The 27,016-nt window shown below is 41.3% G+C and overlaps 1 protein-coding gene across 1 annotated transcript in view; it reads right to left on the bottom strand.

Annotated features, from left to right (window-relative positions):
* The window catches only part of TNS2 (tensin 2), a 128,452-nt gene extending 102,399 nt beyond the window's left edge, over positions 1–26,053 (bottom strand). The window contains exon 1 of the mRNA XM_075851823.1: positions 25,968–26,053. Within this exon, the coding sequence (XP_075707938.1) occupies positions 25,968–26,042 (75 nt within the window). The 5' untranslated portion in view covers positions 26,043–26,053. The remainder of the gene's footprint in view (positions 1–25,967) is intronic.
* Between the last annotated feature and the right edge of the window lie 963 nt (positions 26,054–27,016).

Genomic DNA, 27,016 nt, shown 5'->3' with positions numbered 1-27,016 from the left:
TTAAAACAGCTCAGGCAAGATGGCCGCCCCCATAATCATGTACAGAAAAAAAATAAGAAAATCTACAATCAAAAAATTGAAAATTAGAAAAAAAAAATATGTTTTACGATCTGATTTTAATTAGAAAAAAATATGTAAGTCATTCAGTACCTTACTTTGAATGTATATATCACACGTCTGTGCAGGGCCGGATCAAGGTTGGTGAAAGACACTGAGCAAAAAAAATTGGTGCGGGCCTCCTCCCCAGTAGTAGTATCTTATAATGTGCTTATGTTGGACATAAATCAGAATGACTTGAATTTCAGAGAGACAGTGAAGTAGAAATGTTTTCAAGATTTGCTAATTTCTATCAGAAATGCAAAACTAGCCACAAATGTGTTGATCACATAAACTGTAGAACAGCTCAGATATTATATAGGGTAATTCTGCCCTAAGGTTATTTTTAGCAACTATTACTCGCAACCGAAGGTGTGGTGCAGTCCCTGCCGCCTGTGTTACACACAGAGGTGCTGAATGGACAGAGAACACATAGAAGCCAACACTGTGCTTTTTGTATTTGCATTTTGTGGACTGCCGATAATGAGACGTTGCGGTGCAGGACAGGAAATCTGTCTTGTAATATGCGGGCCGCGGAAAATGTGGGGACAAAAAAAAATTACTCATGTGTGGCCCTGCTTCTTCTGGATCATGAAAATCTCTGACTGCGTCATGAATCATAGGAAGTATATAGGAAGATTTCTGCATAGTGAACCCCAGGTATGTAAGGATGTTGGGAGATTAACCCATCCTTGGGGCAAAAAAAAAAAAACTATGAAAAGCATAAAGCTATTGAAAAGCCAGTTGACACCTCAACCTTAGCTCTATGGACGATATCATGAACGCTAGATTTAGAAAACTGCTAAAGCTAAGCAAAAACTTTTAAGAGCAAAACATTTCTAGAATTATCCAGCCTGGGCTCTTTAGCTCACATTACCTAGACTAGATTGGAGCAAACTTAGTTGTAAAAAAGTATTAAGTCTGTATGGGGTTTTCAGTCTTTTTATACAAACATGGATAATCCCATTCACTGGTCGCAAACATAAATCTTTCTTTTTTTCGGGGGAGGGGGGGGGGCTCTTAAAGTGCCACTAAACAAACCAGCACAGTTCTATTCCGTAAGGGTTACACATTGGCGTCATGACTTCCATTCATTATAGGAGCCATACTACTGTACTGCGGCCATCATACAATGGATCCAAAAAGAGCACAATGGATCCCGTTGACTTATAATGGGGTCCATTGGGTTCCCTTGAGGTTTCCATCATTTTGATGGCAAGAATAGCTTTGCTGCTCCGCTATTCTCGTTGTCAAAAGTGACGGAAGCCCCAACACAAGCTCTAAATCACAGTGTGAACCAACTTATACTCCAGTCCCTGGATACTGTTCTTAGTGTTCAACGATGCCGAGGATAGAGATGGGTTTCTTTACACATGCTCATCCATAAACTTGTAATACATCCATTGGGTTCTATATATGTATGGCCTCTCCATTTGTAAACAACACCCCCTTTGCCATCCAAGTAGCTGTAACCCCTGAGGTAAGTGTTAAAGAACCAAAATGTACAAGAAGTCAAAATTTGGGAACCATCCTAACATCTGTAAGGCTGGGTTCACACAACCTATTTTCAGACGTAAACGAGGCGTATTATGCCTCATTTTACGTCTGAAAATACGGCTACAATACGTCGGCAAACATCTGCCCATTCATTTGAATGGGTTTGCCGACGTACTGTGCCAACGACCTGTCATTTACGCGTCGTCGTTTGACAGCTGTCAAACGACGACGCGTAAAATGACTGCCTCGTCAAAGAAGTGCAGGACACTTCTTTGCAACGTAATTTGAGCCGTTCTTCATTGAAGTCAATGAAGAGCAGCTCAAGATTACGGGCGTCAAAGACGCCCCGCATAATGCGAGTATAAGCAATTACGTCTGAAACGACGCAGACTGTTTTCTGGAGAAAACAGCTGTCTTTTCAGACGTAAAAGACAGTTCTCGTGTACACATACCCGAAGACTCTTATTGATGGATTGAACTTGTTGCTATGTATTGGATTAATGGGTACACAAAAATATATGCAGTTGAGATATGTTTTTTTCTTCACTCACTCTGTACATCATTCAGAGTAGAGGTATTAAAATATGTTGAGCCCTTTTAATCTAATCTATAGCCATTTTGTCTCATTTAAATACATTTCAACAATCAGAACCTAAGATACTTACATATAAAACAGATAAATTCATTTTACAGCAAGTTTTCTTTTATTCTTGATTAAAGAGTTTCTACCATCCAGCAATGAAGAAACCATTCAACATGGCAAAGAGCATTTTTATTAATACCCTTATTTATTTGGCTTTTGAATAAACAACTCCAAGACAAGGGCCTACATAGGCAAAGGGGGCCCACTTCTGTTTGGTCACATCCATTTTGCTACTAGGTGGGAAGAACATATGCAGGACACCCCTATCCTGAGGAACGGCATTGTTAGAAAACAAGTGGGCCATGGAAAGGGACTGGAAACAGGCCGAGTGTCAAAACGCAGCACCATAATGGGGGGCCCAGTGTGATCTTTGCAATGGAACCCCCTCTCATCTGTAGTATGACACTGCTTAAAGTGAGGTTAGTTCTAGTCTTTACCTAGATACAGTTTCCAGTTCCATGGTCAAACAAATAACATGTACAAATGCAAAGAAATATAGAATCTGGCAAATGAAAAAATTCCCCAAAAACTACAGATCCATCAAGTATTTCTTTATCAGTTTAGTTTGATTTATTCCAAATGAATTAACAATAACCATATTTTTATCCAAAGGCAGTTATGTTATCCTTTACCCATGTCTCTTCACCACAGCTTGCGTCATTATTTGGTATGTTTCCATATAACATGGATGGGCTAAGCCTTATATTCGAACAAAACTGTATTAGTCATGTGTTACAATAAGATGCATTGCCTGTTACATTTATGACCTCTGTACACTTAAAAAACACTGACATAATCCAGATGGGCACAACTCCAGAAGAATTGAAGATCGTAAAAAGAACCTACAGCTCTTCATCTATCAGTCTATCTTCCTCTAATCCAGTGCTTCTTAATACCATCATTAGGCACCACAATAGTACAAGCCGTCCACGTTATCAGATGTTCTAATTTATAGACTTGTGCTTGTGATAAGAGGATTCCTGGAGGAGAGGCAGCAATTTAAAAATCGCTACATTAAGACAGAAATACAGGTACAATGGTAAGTTTATAAAGTCTAAAAAACAATAGGGCTCATGAGAAGAAATTTGAAGCTCCTGAGCCCCAATGCAAAATCTGTAACAGTGCCCCACCTACCATGTGCCGTGGAATTTGGTACCTCTGCACCCCCCAATGGCTATGGCCCTTGGCTCATTCCTGTGCTATTTTGGGAAGTGTCATAACTCAGTCTTTCAAAAAATGGCGCATAAACGCACGCCACATAGCAGCAGCTTCACATATTTCATTTGTTCCGACATTTCTGACAAATCTATTACAGTAGTGTCGGTTCTATGATATCCACATAATATCAGCAAAAAGTTATCAAAACCGGTCTCGTGCAATATATTACTCATACAGCATAGGACATTTTTTGTGTATGACGAACGTCATAAAGTGAAGTCCAGAAGACATTTAGATACCACTCCCAACCAGCATTTTTTGGTAACAAAAGTCAACATATTTGAACATCAAGATTTCCCCTTTTTAATATGTAAGGTATTTGCTTAAAAAATTGCAGTGGTTGGAAAAACAAACCTAGCTTTACACACAATACGCACCTTCACACACGGATTGCTGCAAAACTCCAGATTTTATAACGGACAACAACGTCCTTTCATAAGTTTTTTTAAATTATTTCCTTCTAAATCTCCCTTTTAGATTTTCCTCTCGCTCCCCTTGACATTTTCCTTCCCACGTCGTTCTCTTCATACGCCCTGTGCTGCTGGCTCTCTCATCATCACCCTTAGGACTGGCACTGAGCTGACTCCAGTGCTGTATATTAACGTCAGATAATAGCATGTCTGTGCTGTGTCCCCACGCCTGGATCAGAGGAGGGGGGTAATTAAAGGCTCTGCAGAGGGTCAATGCCCTGCCGGTCAACACCTCCTACTCCATATTTCTAATATTAAGCTTTTACGTAAAAAAAAAAAAAAAAGGCTCCCTGGCAATGTTCTAGTTCTTTTCCAGTAGCTACAATATGTTCTCCATAATAAATGTTACATAGACTAACCCACCTCCAGTAAACTTGGCCTAGGATAGTACATTATCGGTGCCGAGCATAGCAACTGTTCAAACTATAGACAGCAGTCAATTTCTTCAAAGAGGACATTTCCTCAAATATCTAAAAAAATACATCAGTGACAACAAAAAAGTAAAGTGCTGAGAAAGATGAAGAGCTGGGAAAGATACCTCCACAGTGTGTCATCAAGGTCTGTCCATGTCTTTAAAAAAGTCCTTTGATCCTATCCATCCTCAAGTCTTAACCATGACAAATTAGGAAAACTTAAAGGGGGTTTTCCCAAGAGGGACATTTATGACATATCCGTAGGATATGTCAAAAATGTAAGATAGATGCGGGTCCCACCTCAGGGCCCCCTAAACCCTGTTCTAGCTTTTTATGCTCACGCTGCCTCCCGGTCACTTACTGATTACATGGTCGGAAGTTACCGAAATAGAGTAACTCGCTGAGCTACGATGTTTCCTTAACTCTCACAGAAGTGAATGCCAGTTACAGAAGTAGCGTAGCTTGTGAGCAACTCTGTTTCCGTAACTCCCGACCATGTAATCAGTAAGTGACCGGGAGGCAGCGTGAGCACAAAAAGCTAGAACGGGGTTTAGGTGGCCCTGTTCTAGAGATAGGTGCGGGTCCCAGTGGTGGGACCCGCATCTATCTGACATTTATGACATATCCTGTGGATATGTCAGAAATGTCCCTCATGGGAAAACCCTTTTAAGATTATTTTACATAGGCAGATTTTCTGCCCGGTAAACAAGCGTTGATAGACAATAAAGCATGTGGATTGGCACTCGTTTGCTCCATTTAAATGGAGCAATGATAATGTTAAATGAAAATGTTAAATACGATCATTCGTACCCATGCATTTGCATCTGTTTAGCCAACAAACAAGCATATGTTTGAAGACTGATTGCTGATCTGTTTATACAGGGCAATGATCAGGATCGGGCCTTCGTATGATCGTTCGTTCATCCAATCATTGATCCGTGGAAAGGGCCTTAAGGAGGACCCATCTCTAGGTCATATAATTTAAAATGTCTCCCTGATACCAGCATTTTTTTTTTTTTTCCTGGACTCGTTTCCCCTGTTCCAGTGATATGGCCCACTGTTGTGTTGGCTCTCTATATGCTAATTGCTCTAGCTAGCCAACGGAGTGGAGCTAGCTTCCCTGTCTCTAGTGCTGACCAATCAGCGTGAGGCAGCATGAGGGTAGTTCACTGCCTGTTGGCTAACTCCAGCAAAATAGCACAGAGGGAGCCAACACAACACATATGTCTGGAACGGAGAATAAAAAAAGAAAAACAGGTATTCAGGGGGACAGCGCTATTCAGGTCAGTAAACCAGTTCAACTTATATGACCTAGAGACAGATCCCCTTTAAACCATGCCTTGCAATATACAGCAATAAACTACAGATTTTATTATTTCCCATTGCTTATATAGTGCCAGCATATTCCACAGCGCTGTACAGAGATTGTCACCATTCACATCAGTTTCAGTCCCCAATGGGTCTCATAAACTAATTTCTCTATCTCAAACATTAGGGCTTATTTCATAGTATGGCAAGTAACCTATCAGTATATTTTTTCAGGTGTTTCGGGGGGGGGGGGGGGAACCAAAGTGGAGAAGATAAAAACTTCACACAGATGTAGTCATCCAGGACCCCAGTACTGCAATGTAACAGTGCTGACTATTGAGCCACGGTGCTGTCCTTATGGATTCACATAGAATTCTGAATAACGCACATAGTTCATCTCAGGCTTTCACCCAAAATTAACCTGATGTTTAATAACTATCATTCTCTATTGGAAAGTTCTCTCTACTGTCTGGAAACCAGCAAGGAGCTCAATCTCTGCTTAAGCTGAGAAAGGAGCTTATAAAACAGCCGACCATTGGTATTACACTTCCTACAGACTGGCCTGCTGTTTCCATACCTCTACTCCTGATGGCTTCGAAATGTATAGACAGTGGTTCACGTATCCATTCTTGAGCTATATCCATTTTGCTATGATAAGTGTTTTGGTTCCATATTTCATCACTCAACCTTTTTTCTGGGGACCTATTTGTGTCATAGACACTACCGCGGGACACTTATACCTTAATTTAGTCAGTTGCCTCATAAAATAGAAGGAACCCCAAGAAAGTAAGGAGAGCAGAGTATATAGACCGTCCGTCACACCACAAGAGACACCTTCATCAAATAAGGAGTGCATGAATGACATTCAGCTGGGAGAAGCCTCTTTCACTCCGTGACAACGTTATCCATGGGCACTTAAATAAGCTTCCTGCAACTGGTGCCTTCCACTGGACCTGCGCCAGCGCAGCAATGTGACACTCATTGCAGATTCCTGAGGTTGCTGGAGTTCATACCATGTCTGGAATGTAAAGTGGGTGATGCCCATGTCTCTCTATCACGTTGACTGCACACAAAAGACTCATTGCAAATACAAATAAACATTATAAACTCTCCAAGACTTATATTGCTGGGCATAAAAAATAAAACAGAGAAAAGTTGGAAATGTATTCCTCTGTCCTCACTATGGGGAATATTAAAACCAAAAACAACAAAAAAAAAGTCCAAATCTGATAGTAAATGCACTGCTTAAATAAGGGCGGATTATATAAAGTTGGATAAACATGAAGATTTTATTTCCTGCCTTTTAAAATGTCACACTAAAGTGTGGTAGGGAATGATAAGTAATAATTGTGAATCTTATTAGGAGATCCATGGAGCTGAACAAATAAGTAATAAAATGGAAGAAAAATGGTTTCCTTATACAGGTCTGACGAGCATGTAATACATGGATAATAAATATAAAACTGTCAGTACCATTCCTTGGGACTTTTGCCTTTTTTCTTTTTGGAAACCCAATTGGATTGAAAAGTGACAGGCCTCCTACAGAAGACATGGTCAATGAGAGAACTTTTTAAAAGGGAATAGAAATTACATTTCCTAATATAGTCTCCAATTTGATCCAAGCAATGATGTTGAGGACTCTTCATGTTCTAGGAGGTTTTACTTATGTTTCGTCCATTAATGTGCGACAACTCCAAGGGACAATATACATACCCCTGTCCTCAGGACATCACACAAACTAAAACGGAAAACCATTCTAGAATTGGAGGTCTGCGGGTATCCATTGAAAACAATCACTCCCAGAGATATCAATGAACATATAAAAGGAAATAATAGCAGCATCCATTAGCTTCAAATATAAACATTTTGGAACTTACTTAAATTGGATATTCCATGAATCATTTTCATACCAAGAGTCCAGAAAGAGCCTTAAAGGGGTTGTCCACTACTGGACAACTGATGACCTATCCACCAAATAGGTCATCAGTATATGATTGGTGCGTGTCTGATACCCGGACCCCGCACCGATCAGCTGCTCCGGCTGTCTGTGGGCATCGGATGTCATTGCACACTATGCAGTGTATATGGAGCCGGAAGCAGTTGGCTCCGTAGATTGCATAGTGTCCATGCTGAAGAACTGCAGCACTGCTACCATTCACTTGAATAGAAGCAGAGCTGCTGTACTGCAGCTCAGCCGCTATTCCGTGACCGGAGCCATCTGCTTCTGGCATGGACGTCCGATGCCCGGAGGCAGCCGGATCAGCTAATCATTGCGGGGTCTGTGTGTTGGACATGCGCCGATCATATACTGATGACCTATGTGGTGGATAGGACATCAATTGTCTGGTAGTGGAAAACCCCTTTAATAGCCGTTTTAAAGTACAGGTTTTTTTCATTGTTTCCAGCATAAATAATAAATTTTTCATAAGTGTTTGTTTTACTGTCACCCCCTTGGTGCGGCTGCTAATCTGTGTTGCTGGGGCAAGGCTTTGAGCAAATTCAGTCTCTTTCCCCATCTGGCAGCCTACAATATAGTCCCTTTTGGTCTGCCATGTGTTTGGAGGAGGTGGAGACTACGCTCAGGTGTGTATCGGGGTGGGAGATCCCAGAGTCTCCAGGAGCCAGAAGCAGCAGCCAGCACTGCGTTTTGGTGAGGTGCCGCTCCCCCCCCCCCCAACAGAGCCATGCCACTTAGTCTCATTTGTCCCCCTTGCCCTGACAGAGCCCCTGTCCACCTACTATCTCTGCCTTATTCCTCCATAAAGCCCCTGACAGTTTGCAACTCATCCCAGCACATTATTCCACAGCAAATAATCAATGTAAATGAATAGTATCACAAGGGTTACAGCCAGAGGAAGGATTGAATTAATGCATCGGATTCTTATCATTATTAATCTTATTGTACGTTTTGCAGACAGTGTCACAAGGGGCATGAACGTGGACTTGTTCTGTAAGCATTTAGTCAAACCATTTAGGAAATTTAATAAAACAAATACAAATGACTTTTATGTCTGTTTTTTATCTGTTTTTAATTAGTTTTTCTATTAATGTGTAACAAAAAATAATTGACGCTCGCACCTTAATCAGAGATAAATTACAATTACTGTCAACGCTTCCCATTATATCCTCCTATTCCCTGACATTTATCTCTCCCATACTGCAATGCAATTAAAAAACAGGCAAAAAAAAATAAATATATATATATATTCTCTTTTATTCTGTATACCCTCCCCTTTAATGCTAAATGTGGAAAAAGAGGAAGCTGAAGCTTAGTCTGCCTTACCTCAGGTTGAGAGGCAGCTTGCTGCAGCAGAAATCCACCCCATTGATCTGTCTGCAATGGAGACAAGGTAAGACTATGTGCAGTGTATACGCTGGGGAAATCTCCTAAAGTATACGATGCATGTGTAGCCCGGACTTATGCAACTGTATGCCATATTTCATAGGGAGCACATTGACTTCCTTTATAAAAACGGCGCCAATTTCGCCATCAGCAAGCTGCTGCCAAAATTGCACTTTTTATCAATGGCCGACCGTATTATAAACCTTATTTATGTGTTCCAGAATATCATCTTTCAAAATAACGGAGATCCTGAGAAATGAAGCTGTTATTTGCCAGTGATGACTACACAAGTGTTGAGATTTTCCTCCGGGGAGATACTAGTTCTCCAATCCAGCTGCAAATAGTGGCAATGTTACACATGACCTGCGAGGCCTAGCAGGAATACAGCTGTGGAGCATGAGAACACAGGTTTCCAGTGTTCATTCATCTCATTATTATTCCCGGTACATCTGGCAGCTCCAATGTCAGGAGATAATTTTGTATTTGATGCTATCAAATATATCAGGACGACGACACCACATTACTGATCTGTGAATGGGGAATTTCCTCATACAGAGTAAAAAAAACAAGACAATAATTTTGTATTACATGTCACCTATACGGTGATGGTGCACACAGATGACAGTAATGGGAAATCTGAATTCCTTGCAGCTGTCCTACACTATTACACACATCACTATTACTTGCGTAGCGAGAAATTCTGATAATACATACATTAAGGAATTGTTGAAAATGCAATACATGGCCAGATATCCCCTCAGTATCTGCCCATGCTGTGCTTGCACTCCTTCACATCACTCAGAAATTTATAACAATCTCCCAGACTGGTGATATCGAGTGGTAGTAGGCACACATGATAATCAGAAGTACTTGTGAGCGCCCCCTATTAGCGATTTTATCTTCAGCTCGGCCCAAGTATCAGGTTGAGTGTGGCCTTCTTTAGTCTGATATGGAGATGATGAGAGATATTGAAGATAACTGCAGACAGTTTTGTAGAAAAAAAAGTGAATAATATGTGCACATACAGTATATTATAAAACCACTATTTTACCCTTATGGACCATCTGGTTGTCATATGTATCAATGATTCTTCTTTTCTGTCCTGCAAACAGAAGTAATTTATAGCTATAAACATCTGTGCACTTAGAGACCTACACTGACTAGTTCTGCCTAAATAGGGGACTAGTGACATAATGCACAGCTGAGCTGCACCACTTCACATACAACGTATTCTGCAGCCATGTACAAAGATTCTATACACTCACATCAGTCTCTGCCTCCAGTGGAGGACAATCTAATTTTTCTCAATTTATTATCTCAGGCATACAAAAACACTAGCCCCAATTTCAATTTGACTGTTTATTGACAGTCAATAAACCCATCAGTATGTTTTTGGATTACCCTATCAGTAAGTTTTTTGTTGTGTGGTAGGTACCTGGAGAACCTAAAGAAAACCCAAACAATCACCGAGAGATATGTTGCACTGGACAGGCTCAAATCTAAGACCCCAGTCAGCGGCGTAATTTGACCTAGACCCTGATGTAAAATCTGTTAAAGTGGCCTCCAACTTTAAATGAAACTCATAGTACTGGTATCCACTGATGTGGCAGAGATACCTTTGGGCAACCTCATTCTCCAATTTCCAGGTGTGACTGCAACCTCTGCACCTCATATACTTATGCCCCTGAAAATGCACACAGTAATGTCACTGCACTGGAATAATTATTTCAGTGATGTCACAGAACCTAAATCACACAATTATATCTCATCACAGGGATAACAAACAGAGTGATGTCACAGGATATGGATAATAAACAAAGATATCTGTGCAGCGGGAAAATAAAGACTGATGTCACAGCACACAGGTAATATCCAAAGTGAAGTAACAGCAGTAATAGTCACAGTGATGTCACAGTGCAGGGATGATGCACTCAGTGATGTCACAGCACATGGATAATAAACATTGTGAAGTCATAGGAAGGATAACTGCATAGAGTGATGTCACAGTATGGGAATAATGTGCAAAGTGAGGTCACATAACATGGATGATAAACATAGTCATGTCACAGCTAATGGCTAAGGACCACAAATGACGTCACAGTACAGAGAAAATCATCACACACAGAATCATAATACAAGGATAATGTACACAGTGATTTTATAGTACAGTAATCGTTTAACATTATAGGGTTGCTGTACAAAAATATGTCAGAAAACAGGGTTAGCAAACACAGTAAAGTCATGGAGAATGGTTATTGTGCACTGTGATGTCATCACAGAACAGGCATAACAAAGTGACGTCACAGAAAATAGATATTACACACAGCACCATAATACAAGAATAATGAACACGGTGATGTCACATTACAGAAAAAGCTGATATTCCCATATTGTCTTATATGGCAGATTGGCCGTTAGGACCTCTTAGGGTATGTTCACACGGCCTATTTACGGACGTAAATCGGGCGTTTTTGCCCCGAATTACGCCCGAAAATAGCGCCTCAATAGCGCTGACAAACATCTGCTCATTGAAAGCAATGGGCAGACGTTTGTCTGTTCACACGAGGCGTATATTTACGCGCCGCTGTCAAATGACGGCGCGTAAATTGACGCCCGCGTAGAAGAAGTGACCTGTCACTTCTTTGGCCGTAATTGGAGCCGCTATTCATTGACTCCAATGAATAGCAGCGCTAATTACGGCCGTAATTGACGCGGCGTTCAAGCGCCTGCACATGCCGGTACGGCTGAAATTATGTTTTCAGGCTGAAACATCCCCGTAATTTCAGCCGTTACGGACCCCCGCCGTGTGAACATACCCTTAGGCTTAAGGGCCCAGTTAGGACAGCAACCCCTGCATGCCATGAAGTTACGTGCTACAAGGCAACAGTTCTCACTTTGGAACCACCATGCTACTCAGTCTATTGTGAAAAATCTGATACATTGGTCCCATAATTATGTTCAGAATATTGCCAAAATAATAGCATCTAATAGAAAATGCAAGTAAATTCCTATTTGGGCCAATGGATTTTTTTTTGGCTGTGATTGGAAAATTGTTGAAATTGTAGGAACATATGTCGCATTATATTATCAGACATCATTCCAATGTTACTGTATTTAGAAGATGGATGAATAGAAGGATGGTTGGATGGATAAAGATTTAGAATTATTTTTATATCGAGAGATAAGCAGCATTTGTAATTTCCACTGCAAGCATTATTTTATACATTCCTTTTAGTGTCTGTACTTTCTAACATATTTTGCTCTCTGATATAACCATAAGGAACATTTCTAACACCTGTCTAAGGAAAGGCTGGGAAAATATATGTTACACTAAAAATTCTATCAATTTCCATTAAAGGCAACATGAATATGCAGAAGAGCCGAGACTGATACAGGACAGATCACTGGGGGGTGGACAGAAAAGTGAGAACATGCAGACCCCTGATGCGGGTCAGTGAAAGTGCACTCACCACTGGAAGCGGAGGGTCAATGACAATGTGCAGAGCACTGGAACAAGCGAGGTTAGGAACTGTATACACGACACACGAAGGGAGCGGGATTAACAATATACAGAAAGCTGCAGGAAGTTCTAGGACAACTTGTTAGGAGCTGCAGGGGGACAACTCGTACTATACAGAGATTCCAGAAAATAAAGGAACAAGGGCCATTTACTCTCACCTTACAAACAGGAATAAGATGCTATAGCAGCAATGGAACTTGAAGCTGCTGGTCCCCAGAGCAAAATCTGCAAAATGTTCCTTTTACAATACTGGTGTATGTGGCAGATGTGACTTTGGACCCCCTCAGACACCAAGGACGTGGTGTGACTTCTACAGCTGTCCCGGTATAGCTTCTCCTAAGGTCGGTCCTCACAAGTGTCACTTTCGTGGGACCGAATTAGTGTCTAGAACAAATGGGCCTCAGGGCTGTGTATCAGTGTGTTTGGTGCAACTTTCTAATCACTTTTTATTCAAAATTATTTTTACTTTTTGAGATACAGCTGCTTTGTATCCTGTATACAGAGCAGCTGTGTCCAGCGTCGAGACCTAAATCCATCAGGTCAGTGGAACTGATGGATCCACCTGTTATCGATCACATCTAAGTTATGAACTTAGATGTGATCGGTAACAGCTCAATCCTGCGTGTCACTGAATCCGTTAGTGCCGCTGACCTGATGGATACAGGTTTCAGCGCTAGATACTGCTGATCTGTATACAGGATACAAAGCAGCTGTATCTCAAAAAGTAAAAATAATTTTTAATAAAAAGTAATTAGAAAGTTTCACCAAACACACTGATACATTGTTTTATTTATTTAAAAAAAACATTTTTAAAGCTGTAAATAGCCTTTAACTTTTTTTGCCACTTTCAAAGTAGTACAATTAGTACATAAAGAGTGCACACTAAATCGAAACATATGTAAATGGTATTATCAGTGACAAGAAGAGTTCTCATGAATATACATCTTACATTAGATAAAATATTCATACTTAGACGTGCTTGGTAATTTAGAGAAAAATTTTAAGCAAAATGGAATAATAAAAAATGAAGAGCAACCGTTAATATTTTCTTGTATTAAATCTTGTACGAGGTAGTTAGATGCAACCTGTTAGGGTATGTTCACACGTAGTGTTTTCAGCTGTTTTTCGGGCCGTAAGTGTCCCAAAAACAGCTGAAAAATCGGAAACAGAACGCCTACAAACATCTGCTTATTGATTTCAATGAAAATACGGCGTTCTGTTCCGACGGGGTGTTTTTTCATGCCTCGTTTTCCGATAACGGCGCGTAAAAAGATGCCTGTGAAAAAGAAGTGCATGTCACATCTAGGGACGTTTTTGGAGCCGTTTTTCATTGACTCTATTGAAAAACAGCTCCAAAAATGGCCGTAAAAAACGATGCTATAAGCGCGAGTTGCTCAAAAGACTTCTGAAAATCAGGAGCTGTTTTCCCTTGAAAACAGCTCCGTATTTTCAGATGTTTTTGAGTTTGCGTGTGAACATACCCTTACCAGTGATGAGGGGAATATAATAGGTATGGATGGCGTATAAGGTATTCTGACTAATGATGACGCGTGAGAGATAGGGCGGGTCCCGAGTAAGATTCTTTCATCGTACCATGCAGTAGTAGAAAAACAGGTACAGTGGAGGAAATAAGTATTTGATCCCTTGCTGATTTTGTAAGTTTGCCCACTGTCAAAGTCATGAACAGTCTAGAATTTTTAGGCTAGGTTAATTTTACCAGTGAGAGATAGATTATATTAAAAAAAAATAAGAAAATCACATTGTCAAAATTATATATATTTATTTGCATTGTGCACAGAGAAATAAGTATTTGATCCCCTGCCAACCATTAAGAGTTCAGCCTCCTCCAGACCAGTTACACGCTCCAAATCAACTTGGTGCCTGCATTAAAGACAGTTGTCTTACATGGTCACCTGTATAAAAGACTCCTGTACACAAACTCAATTAATCAGTCAGACTCTAACCTCTACAACATGGGCAAGACCAAAGAGCTTTCTAAGGATGTCAGGGACAAGATCATAGACCTGCACAAGGCTGGAATGGGCTACAAAACCATAAGTAAGACGCTGGGTGAGAAGGAGACAACTGTTGGTGCAATAGTAAGAAAATGGAAGACATACAAAATGACTGTCAATCGACATCGATCTGGGGCTCCATGCAAAATCTCACCTCGTGGGGTATCATTGATCCTGAGGAAGGTGAGAGCTCAGCCGAAAACTACACGGGGGGAACTTGTTAATAATCTCAAGGCAGCTGGGACCACAGTCACCAAGAAAACCATTGGTAACACATTACGCCGTAATGGATTTAAATCCTGCAGTGCCCGCAAGGTCCCCCTGCTCAAGAAGGCACATGTACAGGCCCGTCTGAAGTTTGCAAATGAACATCTGGATGATTCTGAGAGTGATTGGGAGAAGGTGCTGTGGTCAGATGAGACTAAAATTGAGCTCTTTGGCATTAACTCAACTCTACGTTTTTGGAGGAAGAGAAATGCTGCCTATGACCCAAAGAACACCGTCCCCACTGACAAGCATGGAGGTGGAAACATTATGTTTTGGGGGTGTTTCTCTGCTAAGGGCACAGGACTACTTCACCGCATCAATGGGAGAATGGATGGAGCCATGTACATGTACTGTCAAACCTCCTTCCCTCCACCAGGACATTAAAAATGGCTCGTGGCTGGGTCTTCCAGCACGACAATGACCCGAAACATACAGCCAAGGCAATAAAGGAGTGGCTCAAAAAGAAGCACATTAAGGTCATGGAGTGGCCTAGCCAGTCTCCAGACCTTAATCCCATCGAAAACTTATGGAGGGAGCTGAAGATCCGAATTGCCAAGTGACAGCATCAAAATCTTAATGATTTACAGATGATCTGCAAAGAGGAGTGGGCCAAAATTCCATCTAACATGTGTGCAAACCTCGTCATCAACTACTAAAAATGTCTGACTGCTGTGCGTGCCAACAAGGTTTTTGCCACCAAGTATTAAGTCTTGTTTGCCAAAGGGATCAAATACTTATTTCTCTGTGCACAATGCAAATAAATATATATAATTTTGACAATGTTATTTTTTGTAATTTTTTTTATATAATCTATCTCTCACTGGTAAAATTAACCTAGCCTAAAAATTCTAGACTGTTCATGTCTTTGACAGTGGGCAAACTTACAAAATCAGCAAGGGATCAAATACTTATTTCCTTCACTGTATGTAATTTAGATCTAACTGCTGGAGGCAGCAAAGAATAAAATCGGCCCTAGACTGTTAAGAAAAGCTTTACTCTTCGGGGGAATTTATTAATTTTTCTAAGGGTATGTTCACAAAACCGCGCCGCAAAGCTCGCCAAAAACCGTCCGAAAATGCCTCCCATTGCTATCAATGGGAGGCGGTTTCCTCCCGCGAGGGGTAAAACCGGCTCCCGGGAGAAAGAAGGGACATGCCCTATCTTTGGGCGTTTACGCCTCTGACCTCCCATTGACATCAATGGGAGGCAGAGAAAGCGTATTTTGCGGTGTTTTATGCCCACGGCGCTCAATGGCCGTGGGGGAAAAACGTAGCGAAAATCACGAAATACGCTTTCTCTGCCTCCCATTGATGTCAATGGGAGGTCGGAGGCGTAAACGCCCGAAGATAGGGCATGTCCCTTCCTTCTCCTGCGAGATGGTTTTACCATTCGCGGGAAAACGACGCCTCCTCGTCCCATTGAAATCAATGGGAGGCATTTTCGGGCCGTTTTTTCCGAGTTTTGCGGCGCCGTTTCTGCGTCAAAAAACTAGTCACAAAACTCAGTGTGAACCCAGCCTTAGGTAGTTTTAGAAAAGTTACAAAATGCATCAAAAGTCGCAATTTGTGCAAAATATTGTGACTTTTGATGCATGCCCACAGCACCTTTACATCAAGAGGGTGGAGCTTAGCAGAGGGGGGTGACCTGCCAGTCTTAATAAATCTTCCCCTTTGTTCCTTAAGTTGAGCATCTTAGACCCAGTCCGTCTTAATAATAAATAAGAATTTATCTAAGAACAGTTTTCAGGAAGGCAGTAATGGTGGCTTCCAAACTTGTAATACAGATTTGCATGCTGGGGCTGCGGCAAAGTGGAGTATTCCTTGTCATTTAAGATTATATTAGGGAATTGCATAAAAAAAATGCTCACTTTAGCTGTAGGAGTTTTTCAGAAATAACCTGCAGATTTGTGGAAATTTCAAAAATTTCCTAGACTGCCCAGCAGATCTTTGTACCCACATTTATTTTATTGTCCAAATGCTTTCAAAACCAAAAATGAAGCAAGTATCGTAATAGTCTTGATTAAAAATGTGCTACTGTTTTGTGTCTAGAGCTCCTATGCAGCTTCTTGTGTCTCCATGGTAACAGACAACAAACAAACCTTGTGTAGTCTGATCCTGAAGTCATACTCGCTTTAATATTTTGTAGGTTAGCAAGAAATCTAGGATATATGGAAGAGAGTATCACTTCACTGCTAGATCTGGCAACACATGCTTGGGTTGTTGTCCGTTAACATAGAGATGCATAGAATTGCATTGGAGCTGCAGACATAAAATGGTAGGAAATTATTAATTAAGACTATTTGCAGGGTGTCTTAATATTTTATGTTAGATGCAACGTTGGACAGAGCCTTTCAGCAGAACGCAATCTTGTGCTTGCAACAGTCTGCGCATACCTTACATAATATGTGCGGAAGCCAATTAACTTCAAGAACAAGTCTCAAAAGCTGAAGTAAAAAACACAGGCAAGTATATAAAAATAAAATGAGATATAAACAAAAGGCAGACAATGAAAACATTCAAGCAGATGTAACTGAACCCGCGTGCTGTGCGGTGTTTAGTTACAGGAAAGCTGGTCTTACTATGTCGATATCATTTGCATAGATCAGGATCAGGCAGAATTTCAAGTAGGGTCAAGTGGCATATAACAACTTTTCATGCCCGTCTCATGTGGATGCAATTTGTACCTCTTACCCATAAAGATAAGTCCCTGAGCTGTCATAATGTTCTATTCAGCTGTTAACTTGTGATGTAAGAGCCGAGTGACAACCACTAATGGCAGTCATTACTGGTCCAACAGAGGCTGTCCCCAACTTTCATAAAATTCTGATTGGCATTTGCCAACTGCATTGGTATGTAGAGTTACAACCCCAACCAGTCTTCACTGTAGTTATGATGGTTCACTTGGGAAGCTGCAAGATCAGAGATGAACCGCTCTATAGATCTATCCCCGAGAGCAGACACAAAAATGCAATTACAACTGTAAGATTATTTTTTCTGTAAATAAACCATACAATTATCATCAGTAAGTAACGCTTCATTACAACCGCCATCTATGTTCCAAGAAGTGCATGCAGTGGTATAATGATCACAGTTACAGAGGGGGCGAACGCGTCCAGCCCTGGAGGAGAAGGGGGCCCACCTCCGATATTTAGGCAAGTGGCGCTTTCAAATGCATCCTCTGTAGACAACTCTTCTTAAAAACTCTACACCACCCCTCTGTGGGCATATTTCCGTGCCCCCAGCCACATCAGGCCCCTGCACTGGGTAGCGTCAGGACGTTGTTTGCTGCGTTGTTTTTATATGTCTGATCTGAGGTCTGATTCAGGGATCTGACCTAGGGGGGGGTCCATGCTAGGAGCTACCCATTCAAAAATGTGGCAGAGTGCCCAGCATGCTGTGGTTATGCCCCTGACTGCTTTGTTTTTTTTTTATGCAGTTTACCCTGGCTTTGTTTTTCCTCATTGAAGTCACTGAGGAAAAATGCCACAGAAATGCCAGGGACAAGACATGCAGTAGTTCCAAAAACCACACCGTCCAATACCATTTCCACACTTGGCTACTACAGTGAAACATCCTCATACAACCAGACAGTGAAAATGGGTCCCTAGTGGGGAGTCTATAGGTTAGTTAAAATAATGATATAATAATAAAATAATTGCATGTTTCTTTGCCCTATCAGCTTTCAATAAAAAGTGCTAAATGTGTGAAACAGCGGTACATATTAGTACATATTAGTAACAGCAGCAAAAAACCCAACTAACTATGGAACAAGAGCATGCATCAAGTTAGCAATGGTCAGACAAGCAGGTCAGGGGTCCCTCCAGCATTCTGTCATTTATAACTCCCCACCCCCACAAACATAAGCGTATATACAAGAAAAACACAAGAATGACTTATTATCACATTACCAGATTATTGTAAGGGTATGTTCACACGCAAACTCAAAAACGTCTCAAAATACGGAGCTGTTTTCAAGGGAAAACAGCTCCTGATTTTCAGGCGTTTTTTAAGCCACTCGCGATTTTCGCTGCGTTTTTTACAGCCTTTTTTGGAGCGGTTTTCTAGAGAGTCAATGAAAAACAGCTCCAAAAATGTCCCAAGAAGTGTCCTGCACTTTTTTTTACGGCCGTTTTTCCCATTGATATCAATGGGCAGATGTTTGGAGGCATTCTGCTTCCAATTTTTTGGCCGTTTTTTGGCAGTTTTTCAAGCGTTTACGGCCGAAAAAACGGCCGAAAATAGGCCGTGTGAACATACCCAAAGGTTATGTTCACACACTAAACTAAAAATGTCTGAAAATACGGAGCTGTTTTCAAGGGAAAACAGCTCCTGATTTTCAGACGTTTTTTAAGCCACTCGCGATTTTTGCTGCGTTTTTTATGGCCGTTTTTGGAGCTTTTTTCAATGGAGTCAATGAAAAAAGGCCTCCAAAAACGTCTAAAGAAGTGTCCTGCACTTCTTTTGACGAGCCGTCATTTTACGCGCCGTATTTTGACAGTGACGCGTAAAATAAAGGCCCGTGGGAACAGAACACCGTAATTCCCATTGAAAGCAATGGGCAGATGTTTGTAGGCGTATTAGGGGAGTTTTTTCAGGAGTAATTCAAGGAGTAAAACGCCTGAATTACGTCTGAAAACACTGCGCGTGAACATACCCTTAGAGTGGGTTTACATGGTAGATTTTCGCAAGAGGAATTTTTCCGATCTAACCTAGCGGTAGTGGTTATCTGTAATTGATCTGAAGCAATAGTGACTAATTGACAATAATCTCAAGAGAGATTTCTGGTGAAAATGTATGCAATTTATTATTATACGGTACTTCAGCTGATCTCCTTCATTAACCTCCGGCAATCAGATGTAATCGGGGGCCATTCCCAATGGTCATCCTCACGGATGAACTGGGTCCACTAGAGTGTGAGCTTCTCTTTGTGAGTGGCTTTTCATAGTGGAGGGACCGCACCTTTATGATGGCCTAATAGGGCACATGGAAAAGAGTTGTCTCACTAATTTAATCTGAAATACACATATACCCCAGAACCACAGAGAGTGCAGGGTCCATAAGGAGGATGGTCCTTGCTCACATTGGCACCAGGGCAGAATCCAAAATAGACTGGAAGTCCTTCCTTTTTATTTTATGATCCACTGCTGGTTTAGAAACTTTAAGGCCACGATCACACACTCCGTTTTGATGACGTTTTTTGGCAGTTTTTGTCTCAGTTTTTTTAACCAAACACAGAAGTGGACACTAAACATTTTCTTTATACCCTTCCTTCCATTTGGTTAAAAAAAACTGAGCCAAAAACTTCCACTAAAACTGCATGTGTAATACTGGCCTTGGTGCCATGGTGGGGTTTTGCATAGAAGAAGTCTTATAAACTTGTGCGGCACCACTACCACTATTTGAGACATGATCTTATCCTTGAAGGGCTATTATATTTTGCATCTGTTATTACAGTCTGAGAGCCAATGAATTCCACAACTGATGATACAGATGAAGAAAACGTTGAACATCCTAACAATTGTGGAGTTCTTGATCTACTAGAGGCCCTCAGATAAAGGTCTAGGGAAATGGGGGAAAATCTAGTAGCGTAGATAACGTGGATAGAGCTGAGATTGTGAAGATGGACTTTGTGCACTTCATTAAAAAAGGCTTCTCACGACTGTCTATGGAAGAAGAAAAGAAACAAGGCACAGTGCGGTGTATTTCTTGAAGAAACAGATTGTTTATTTGGCCATGTATGAACCACGATCTGGACAATTTCCCAAAGTTCCTACATGCATAGAATAAAGGGCTGCTGATACCATCTCCATTAGTGGCACTGATGATGTCACTGTTAATATCATGTAAATGACATTCATAGGTGGAGTAGACCTGTAAAACAATCTCTACGAATATCTGGGATAGAAAGCTCTGGGAACAGCAGACTATCTAATCTACTCCAAACCTTCTCCCAAGAGTGTTTACAGTGGCGAGACGGGAAGCTTACATGATGTTATGTTTTATGTAGGATGATGGAAACTTGTGTATATAAAGGTGCTGCCACTGCACCTCACTCCTTCCTGAAGAACCCCTACAAAAAAGTCACTGACCGCAATGGCGTTTTAAGTATACACACAAAATAGCGGTGGGTTAACCAATAACAGACTCCTTCAGTTCTTTCTCAGCTATCTGAATACTCAACATTTTTTAATCCATACACCCACCAGGAGAGGGCTTCTCAATCCACGTTCTTGTTATTCATATTTATGAGTTGAAGGGATTATTAACAAGACCTCTCTGTGTAAGACGTCAGGCCAGCCGGATGACATTACAGGGACAAAATTTAAAGTGAGCACTAAAAAAATATTCCTAAAAAAAAAAAAAAAAAGAGAGTACTGCCGAATGTATTAGGCATCACGAACACGCACTGGAGGAAGCCGTGACGCTGGCTGAGCTCACTAGGAGTTAATCCTAAAACCCTTCTTGATGTACATTTTTTTTATCTGTATTTAGCTTTGATAGATATATATTTTAGAGATTTTACCCAATAAAATATGTGACTCTCATTCACATACTAGTCCTAATTCCAAAGACCATGGAGAGATTACATACAACATATACCATATACATATGAAGTAAAACTAGATAATATAGAAACATATAAGATATTGATAGGATTTGCACGCATAGGAGATACATACACAACTCCATCTTTAGTGGAATTGTCCCTACTGAAAAAATATAACTGGGAGAACAAACCAGTCTCCTATGAACCTGGCCCATAAACACTTTGTGGGTTACCCTCCTAAGCTCCAGCTTCATGATGTCATCATGTGCACATAGATGTGATCTGACTTAAAGCTGGTAAGGATACCTTACATAGGTCACTGTTAAAGAGGACCCGTCACCTCTACTTAAATGTCTGTTTTAATAAACCATTGTATTTCCTAGGACATAACAATTCTGGAGCATCTTTTCTTAGAACACTACGTTGTGACATTCCTCCTGGAAATTTATGAGTAAATCGACAACTGGGTGTTACTAGTTGGGGGGGGGGGGTGTCCCTACAGACTGTCACTGTGCAATCAGTGCTGACAGAGTGAGATTGTGTAGGGACACGCCCATTTGAAAAGAGGAATGGTAACACCCAGTTGTCGATGTATTCATACATTTCTAGGAGGAATAACAGATGAATGACACAACGTAGTTATAAGAAAACATTTCCCAGAATTGTCATTTCATAAAAAGAAATACAAATATTTACTAAAATAGACAAGTCAGGAAAGGTGACAGCTCCTTTTTAAGAACAAACCAGGACCTCTGATATTATCTTCCTTCGAGCTCAGGTGCCACGGAAACGTGTGGCCTTAATATATCTAAAGCCACATCATTGAGCACTAAAGAGTATAAAAAAGTATTGACAGAATCTGTTTTCATTTCAACAGTGAAAAATGAATGGGTGAAGATGAAAGTGGAAAAAGTTGGACATCATTGTGCAAGGAAGAAAAAGTTGATGGAACCTTTATACAGTAGAAATGTAATAATAGTATGAATAACAATTGATTTAAAAGGATATATGGTAATTTCATCCTCACCAAAGAACATATAATTACTCAATTAATGGGGATATGTCAGGATAAGACAGGTAGTGATGCTATCTAGTGTTTTTAAAGGCAACCAGTCCCATTGAAAATGCAGTCCAATCTGCGGGCAGTATGTCATAGAGCAGGAGGAGCTGAGTAGATTGATATATAGCACTGTGGGAAGAGATTCAGTATAACTTGCATACAGTGATAGCTGTCAATCTGTGATTAGGACCGCCCACTGGACTCCTAGGCTGAAAATGAGCAGAGGTTTAAATGAATAAATTACAAGTTATATTGAATCTTTTGCTACAAAAATACATTTCAAGTTGCTCACCTACACTTGCTGTATAATATGCTGCCCGCAGATTGGCCTGCATTTTCAACGTGACAGGGTCCCTGTAAGTAGACAGATCTATTTATAATAATAGCACTTAGGTGATCCCGAACAGGATATGTCTTTCTACTAAATTGTATACTAAGTTGTTCCGTTTCAAGTCTTGTTGCACAAATCCCACCTTGCAAACTTCCTAAACACGACTTGTGAGGATACCATCCCTAAGTCATCCATTAGAACATACCAGGACCTCTGACCTACAGTACCAGGACCTACAATCTTCCTTACAGATCAGGTGTCAAAGGCTTTAATATGTGCATTGGCTTTTTCGATTATAATAATGACCAGTTGGCACCAATAAATGCAGCAGATGTGTTGTTGATTCACTAAACTTTGGGACCATCAGTAAGAACATCGCAGTCCCAATTAAAGAGACAGTATATGTTTGGAGTGAAGGAGGAAACTACAGTACACTGAGGACACCCACACAAACATGGAGGAACCATACATATTCCATGCACATGTTGCCCCGGTTAGCGCCCCCACATTGATGCCATATATTTAGAAGTTTTGTGCCATATTGTTATTTCTGAAGACTCTATCCCAGTGAAAATGACTACAGATAAACTGACTTACTGTGTGTTCTGTGTTCAATCAGAAACGATCAAATTAACAAGATGCAGAATTCAAAATATCTAGAAGTCTATGAAATATGTTCCCATCAGCAGTTCATACAAGAAGGAGTATTAGGAGTAGGAGTATAAATGTCTCATAGATGAAGGTCCCAGCCCACCCGACCCCATCTTGCACTGTGCGGCAGCCACTGGCCGCGGATTACAGACGGGGTCTAGAGGAGAGAGGGCTGCACATGCATGTGGCTCTCTCCAATCTGTTCAATAGAAGGTACGGAAACAGCTGAGCAACCGCTGCTCGGCTATTACCGTAACTCCCATACAACAGAATGGAGAGAGCCATATGTATATGTGGACCCCTCTCCACTAGTCCCCACCTGGAATCGTAAGCGCACGGCCACCGCACCAGACTAAATGTGGGTCGAGTGACCCCCACTATTGATATAGGTGCGGGTCCCAAACCCAGGACCTGCAACTATCAGACATTTATGGCACATACTGTGCATATGCCATAAATGTCTAAGTTGGGAATACCCCTTAAAGAGGCTCTGTCACCAGATTTTGCAATCCCTATCTGCTATTGCAGCAGATCGGCGCTGCAATGTAGATAACAGTAACGTTTTGTTTTTTTTTCAAAAACAAGCATTTTTGGCCAAGTTATGACCATTTTTATATTTATTCAAATGAGCATTTCTTAAGTACAACTGGGCGTGTTTAAAGTAAAAGTCCAACTGGGCGTGTATTATGTGCGTACATCTGGGCGTTTTTACTTCTTTTACTAGCTGGGCGTTAGGAATGGGAGTGTATGATGCTGACGAATCAGCATCATCCACTTCTCTTCGTTACCACCCAGCTTCTGGCAGTGCACAGACACACAGCGTGTCCTCGCTCATCCGACGCGATGAAGTTCCTGTGGGAGGAAGTGAGTGACGTCACAGCGCGATCTCTCGAGAACACGCTGTGTGTCTGTGCACTGCCAGAAGCTGGGTGGTAACGAAGAGAAGTGGATGATGCTGATTCGTCAGCATCATACACTCCCATTCACAACGCCCAGCTAGTAAAAGAAGTAAAAACGCCCCGATGTACACACACAATACACGCCCAGTTGTCCATTAGAAAGCCTCATTTGCATAAATATAAAAATGCTCATAACTTGGCCAAAAATGCTCGTTTTTGAAAAAGAAAAACGTTACTGTAATCTACATTGCAGCGCCGATCACATTCAATAGGAGATAGGGGTTGCAAAATCTGGTGACAGAGCCTCTTTAAGTTTCAAAGTTGCAGCTAAAAAAAACACATACGTCCATCAAGTTCAATCAGCTTTCTTGAAAATCGAGTCTCTAGTACAAAAAAAACTGGGAGTCACTAGTAGACAAGTAAGACTTCCATAGAAGAAGTTTTATAAGGTTATGCTATACCGCTATATGTGAACATACTCTAATCATGGAGCCATTGTATATCCCCTCTGTGGGAACTATATGGTAGTATTATTTGCGTACTGTATGGAGGCTTTTTTAGCCATTGTGTGGCAGTATTATTTGGGCACTGAATGGCAAAAAATATATTTATATACATGTATTAAAATCTAGGGAACTGTCTAAAAATTTCTATCTTGCTTGTTGCCCAGAGCCCAATTTTCTGTAAGGGTAAGCCCCCATGTAGAGTCTGATAACCGCGATAACATGCGTTTTTACCATAAATCGGCGCGGTTTTCAAATTAATTGTTAATATGTTTATATAGTTTGACGGGCAAAGATGCAGCTTACCCGTAAAACCGCACAGCCATTAACAATCAATTTGAAAAGCATACAGATTTGCGGTAAAACACGGCTACGCGTGACCTTACCCCTACGCCGGCCCTGGCCACGGATGTTCTGCTGCAGCAACCAGTAAAGAATGGCCACAGACTATATATCGGTAAGTACCTGACTATGATCTGCTGACAGGAACATGTTTACACTCTTGGAGAACACCTGTAACCAAAACCTGCGAGGAGATGACCAGTCCACGTCCAAACTTATCCAAGTCCACAGTTATTTTGCTATGAGAAGAACTCTTTTCACATGGGAAATCATATCAATCTTTACAGAAGAGTTAGGAGGGAAGATACGCTCCTAAATTCATCCCAGGGGGTGCCTATGTACAAAACGCTCGGAGTAGTGGAGGTAACATCACCCATCACCAATAACCCAGCACTTGGGCTTCAGTGGAAGAATGAAGGATTTATTAAGGACATAGAAAAGCCTGCGTAATGATGCTATGAGTAAACGTCAGAAGTTTTATTCTGCGCTTTAATAGCAACACATTCTTTTTACTGGCTGAATTATAGATCATGAAACTCATGAGTCCAAGACCCTGACAACAGTCAATATGCCTTATACAGATGTAGCAGAGCTGAAAGTCATTAAACTGGCTCTTCTATGTAATAGGCTTATTTGCAGTCCTAAGGAAAACCACATCATGATGAGTTGTGTCAAAAATAAAGTTAGCGCTGCTACTTCTAAAATATATATATATATATATATATATATATATATATTCATGACATTTGCCACTCTCCACCTGACCTCCACATAACTTTTCAGCATTGAACAGGTTAACTACATTACAAGTTGTTTCTTGCTGGCAGAGGTGCCAAGCTGTGTACCTCAGTGAGATGCATGGTCCTCCTGGCACGTCCAGTCCCCTGTCCCTCCAACGCACAACTCCCCGCACAGCCCATGCAGGACACATAACCTGACACACAACGCAGCAGAGTGACACAGCAGAGCCGTGTGTGTGTGATAGTTGTGCTGCGTGCAGAGCAGAGGGCAGAGCTCCGCCTAGGGGCGGTCTAGGAGAGGCGCAGTCACTTCATTACTGATACAGCCTGATGTAGGAGCGTGTCAGCCACAGTCCATAGCCCAATATATGCTCAGCATTAGGACTGATGCTACACAGAGATTCTTGGAAGAAGCTGAAGAAAAGTTGGGGCGTGTTAGTGGTATAGATGTAGCAGTGCTGAACGTATCATTTAAAGTGACCCTGTGGGTTTATCTATTTTTTTATTTTTTTTACATGGCATAAAGAAGTGACAAAGAAGGCATTAGTGGGGGGTGGGGCGGGGGCTGAACTGGAGCCCCCACTGATCATTACAATGGGAAAGGTAACTATAAAGGTCTAAGATCTCAGCGGTAAAAAGGGGAAAATACTCATCGCCAGGGGCTGCTTCATTTTAGCAATTGGAGGTCCAATTCAGAGACCCCCAGGATAATATCTTATCACATGTCTCTGTGACTGAAACTGAAGGGTGGGTGATGATAAGACCTCGGGCCCACTTCAGTGAAATGCTTTAGGGTGCTATCCGTTTATTTTAACGGATATCACACTGACCCATTCATTTCTATGGGGCCATGCACACTTCCGTTATTTTAACGGTTCCATGCGTCCGTTCCGCGAAATATAGAACAGGTCCTACTCCTGTCCGTTTTTCGCAGATCACTCTTGGCCTTTCTATTCATTTGGTCCATTAAATCAATGGACCGCACCCGGAAGCCATCCGTGTCCGGTCCGAGTTTCACGTATTTGTGATTTACGGGCGTACAAATAGCAACGGATGTTTGCTTGAGGCCTAACGCCTTAGGGGGTTGCATAACTTCCACCCTAATAACTCCCTGAGGGTATTTGTGACCGGGCTGAACCCTAGGGAGCATCCAC

Source organism: Rhinoderma darwinii, chromosome 2 (genome assembly GCF_050947455.1).
Source record: "Rhinoderma darwinii isolate aRhiDar2 chromosome 2, aRhiDar2.hap1, whole genome shotgun sequence".
Lineage (NCBI taxonomy): Eukaryota > Metazoa > Chordata > Amphibia > Anura > Rhinodermatidae > Rhinoderma > Rhinoderma darwinii.
This window is presented reverse-complemented; position numbering and strand designations above follow the sequence as displayed.